This window comes from Penaeus japonicus, unplaced genomic scaffold, assembly GCF_977035675.1.
Source record: "Penaeus japonicus unplaced genomic scaffold, GWHDUDI00000001_assembly GWHDUDI00000006, whole genome shotgun sequence".
Taxonomy (NCBI): domain Eukaryota; kingdom Metazoa; phylum Arthropoda; class Malacostraca; order Decapoda; family Penaeidae; genus Penaeus; species Penaeus japonicus.
Genome location: NW_028234408.1, coordinates 33,067,832 through 33,072,182, shown reverse-complemented (window position 1 = coordinate 33,072,182; position 4,351 = coordinate 33,067,832). Strand labels below are relative to the sequence as shown.

The window sequence follows — 4,351 nt, the reverse complement described above, 5'->3', positions numbered from 1 at the left end:
GTAAATAGCACAGTGATCCAAAATCCCCGAACGTCATGTACGTCATGACGCCCGTCGTCAGGCCAAAGCTCCTACGTCATGTATATCATGACACCCGTACACAATGGGTTAAGAGTAGACTCCAAATCAAATTTCCCAAATGGTGCCTCTCTATTGCTTCTACCAAGTAATAAATCATTCGGGCACAAATATCTCCCAAGTTCAATAGTGTACCCAGGTTTCATACCTATTGGACGGCTATTAATGAGGTTGGCTATTTCAAACAAGACTGTATGAAATTCAGCATAAGTCAGAATACTTTCACCAATTGCCTTCTGAATACTCATTTTTACAGAATTAATCAAACTTTCACAGGACCCATTTAACCATGGTGCATCACTTGATCTATTGAATGACCACTCAACACCCTTATTGCTCATAGATCTTACAATGTGTCGCTTGTCCAATTCTCTACTGATTTTGATCAATTCCTTATTAGCTGCAACCATCTGCGTGCCATAATCTGAGTGAATAGAATAAGGATATCCTATTATACTTACAAATCTTTGTATTGCACCTCTGAATGCCTCTGTACTATAATTCTCTACTATATCTAAATGAACAGCTCTACTAGACAAATGTTTAATCGAATCTTTAATAGCAAAGGGCCCAAACAAATTAGTTGCAGTATGATAAAATGGGGGAGATGGTTTTAGTCGTCCCGCTATGACTTGCCCCATACATTGTTCCTGCAGATTCTTGTCAAATCTTCTTCTTTCACACATTTGCCTTTTACAGATTTTATCAGTCTGCGTGCCCCTGGAACCCAAAATTTGGAAAGTAGCTTCGCTAATGTTGTTTCAATTCCCTCATGATTCACATTGTGCAATTCAGTTACAATCAATCTTGACAAAGGGTGATCCTTTGGTAAAAAAGATAAAATTCTCTCTGTTCCAGTTATTCTTTAACCACGTCTGAATTCTACATCCTACAACCAATACTCCGTTTTCCATTGAGGGTCCCAAATTCTTAAGTCTAAGCCTCCAGTCAGTGATACCCTTCTGGGCTTCCATTATCCATAGTCTTTCAGCTGATTCAACAAATTTGCTGGATGGCGTTTCAAATAATGCCTTAAGTGACTTTCGTTTATACACAGATAAAACTCTGGCAGTAACCTTAATCAGTTTATCGTAGCTGTTAAATCTACCCAAGTCAAAGTCTTCCATTTGTATGCAGCTCTGGCCTTCAGGTTGGAGAGAACTCTCACACACCATGACATTATCCTGGTTCATCAGCTCATTATCAACATTCTGATATATTGGCCATAATTCGCGTGGTTGAATGAAAAACTCAGGCCCGTTTTGCCAAAAACTCTTACTGTGCAGTTCACATGGTTCATGTGGTTTGGTTACAAGATCAGCTACATTGTATGTGGAGTCAACCCACCACCATTCCCTTGGCTCGGTCTTACTTTGGATTTCTGCCACCCTCATGGCTACGAATGTTTTAAAGCAATGAGATTCCTTTTGGATTTGGGCCCTTACAATAGTCGAGTCAACAATATGAATGATCTCCTGGAATCCCAATTTTAATTCTTTAATCAGAGTATGTCTCAACCTAGATGCCAGTACAGCTCCACAAAGTTCCAACCTGGGAATTGTTATCTGTCGGTTGGGAGCAATACGGTTTTTAGCAGCTACCAACCTCACAACTACTTCTCCTGAATTTAACACCCATCGTATATAAGCACAACATCCATATGCAAATTTGGATGCATCTGAAAACAAAATTAATATTGGACATCCATCTACATTTAATGGCTTGATGCATCGAGGAAATGTTAAATTCTGAATGCCATAAAGCCAAATAAAAAATGCCTTCCACTCCTTTTGCAAAGCTTCACTCATTGCCTCATCCCATTTGATCGTTTTGTTCCCCTCTGCATCTTCATTTGTAGTAATAAAATCTCTCATAAGAATTTTTGCCTTTAATACATATGGCTTAATAAGTCCTAAAGGATCATAAATTGATGCAATCTGGCTCATAACCATCCGCCTGGTTAATACTGTCGGAAAGAATTCATCAAATTCATTTACATTCAAATCTGGTCCAGTATGTATCCTTTTTACTCTTTTGGAAAAGTTAATCTTTACCTTAAAGAAGAATTCATCCTTCATAGTACACCATTGCATGCCCAGGATTTTATGTATTGTTCCTTCTGACAAATTTATGTTCATTGCCCTACCATGATCACCACTCATTATCCAGTGTTTTATTCTGAACCCACCTTCTAGCAATACCTTCTCAATATCTTGGGTCAATATTTTTGCTGATTCCAAATCTCTCACAGACATAAGTATATCATCCATGTATGTGTCATTACTAATAACTTGAGCCACAGAGGGGTAGAATTCCTTTTACATCTCTGCAGTATAGCGCAAGGCTAGTGTGGCTAATGCACCACTCGGCCTATCGCCAAAAGTCACTCCTGTCAGCACGTACTGATCTGGTTGTCTGGTTGAGTCCATATCCCTCCATAGGAATCTGTGAACATGCTCTTCTTCAGATTGAAGCTTAACCGAATGATACATCTTAGATATGTCTCCGGCAATCCCTATATAATTCTCACAGAACCTTAATAAAATTCCTATGAGACTGTTCAAAATGTTGGGTCCCTTTGCCCAATAGTCATTGAGTCTGTGACCCATATATTGAGTAGATGAGTCAAAAACTATACATACTGGTGTAGATACAGAATCTGGTTTTAGTACAGCATGATGTGCAATGCAATGCACTGGTCCTTCACCCAATGCCGCCGGGCCGAAAAACTCCTGCGCGACGCTCTCGCCGGGCCATAGAAAACGGTGTTGTATCGCTATGCCGGGGGGTGTAACTCGTTTAGCTGAGTTCGCCTATCGACCCGGAGTAACTTTCAAGCTTTCTAGTGTTGCTTTCTGTGAATAATCTTATGATCTTTACGTACTATAAAAAAAAAATTGATTTTTAGAGGTCTGTCTTTGAGGCTATGCTAACTGGGAATGATTTTTTTCGTGTTTATCATGTACAATAGTCTTTATTCTTACTCATAGGGGTATAGGCGTGTCAAACACCTTATCTCTTTATTGATTTTTTGGTCCCCAAAAATGGGGAAAACTCCATCTTCCAAGATGTTGGGAAGATGCTCAGGAACTGTAGACCTCTCAGATGTTGTGGTACTGGTTGAAGCAGTCACCTGGGCAGAGTCCTACATCGCACTGTGCGCACATGAACTTGACCTCCTTCCTCTTTGATCTCGCGATCCTGCACTGCTTACATCGACGATATGTGGGGGCTGCCATGAGCGTGTGACCATCGTGGCGGGGATGAACCTCACGACGAACTGGAGGTCTTCTACCAGGTGGTGGTTGTCCTGCTGCAGCACTAATCAGACTCTCGATGAGTTGGAGTCGGAACTCCAGGTGTGTCAACCTTCCGCCGAGGTAGCGGTGAACAAGGTAGCTGTTCACCAGCGCAGTGTCGATCAAGTGGTAAAATAGAACCTGGTACCACTTATGGCACTTTCTCGGGATCTCATACGAGCGTGCCATCTGGTCCGAGAGGTCCACTCCCTTCATGCCGACGTTGTAATCGACGACGACCTTCGGCTTGGTCCGAACTTCTCCTCGACGATTTGGCGGCAGGTCGACAGACTCGCTGCGGTGGATGGTTGACAACATGTTGACGTCTTTGCGGTCCTTCCAAGATAACGCCAACATCCCCGTCGCTGTTGACCTCGAGTCTATTTGCCCCTTCTTTGTAACTCTGAGGTCCTTGGGCATGAACTTTCTGTTCAGACGGACTGTCCCAACCGCGTTTGCCTTACGGGCCTGCAGGTGATGGAATAGAGTGGGGGAGCTGTACCAATTGTCGGTATACAACTCATATCCCTTGTCAAAAAGCGAGGCGGCGCTCATGAGGTCGGTCACGGCCTTCATGGACGCCGGCAAGCTCCCGCGGTCTTGGCCCATATAAACTTTGAAGGCAGAGGTGTACCCCGCAGCAGGTCCATCGCTGGCGCACAACTTATACGCCTTCAGTCCAAAGCGTGCCCTCTTCGACGCGATAAACTGAACTGCCCCATGCCGTCCTCTGTAAGCGAAGAGAGACTCGTCAACAGTAATCTTCTGCTCCGGCGTGAAGACGGTCTTGAACTGTTGCCCGAAGATGTCAATTACGGGGCGGATCTTCCACAGTCGGTCGTCGGCAGTGCAGGGGTCCTCATTATCAGAGAAGTGAAGATTGGCCGTGATCGCATCAAAGCGATCACGGGTCATCTTCTCCGGAAACACGGAACATCGCAGGAGCGGGTTGGTTGCCCAGTAGTCCCGGAAGG

General features: G+C 43.6%; 2 protein-coding genes across 2 annotated transcripts in view; both read right to left on the bottom strand.

Annotated features, from left to right (window-relative positions):
* The window catches only part of LOC147471705 (uncharacterized), a 4,022-nt gene extending 1,689 nt beyond the window's left edge, over positions 1-2,333 (bottom strand). Inside the window, exons 1-3 of the mRNA XM_086537490.1 lie at positions 2,267-2,333; positions 878-2,044; positions 214-502 (exon numbers count right to left, since the gene is read on the bottom strand). Coding sequence (XP_086393616.1) covers positions 214-502; positions 878-2,044; positions 2,267-2,333 — 1,523 coding nt within the window. The remainder of the gene's footprint in view (positions 1-213; positions 503-877; positions 2,045-2,266) is intronic.
* A 63-nt stretch (positions 2,334-2,396) lies between these two features.
* Positions 2,397-3,066, bottom strand: LOC147471704 (uncharacterized). The gene is made up of 2 exons (XM_086537489.1): positions 3,063-3,066; positions 2,397-2,719 (listed from the first exon to the last, which is right to left on the bottom strand). Exons 1-2 carry the CDS (start codon positions 3,064-3,066, stop codon positions 2,397-2,399), a joined length of 327 nt encoding a protein of 108 aa, XP_086393615.1.
* Positions 3,067-4,351: the final 1,285 nt, after the last annotated feature.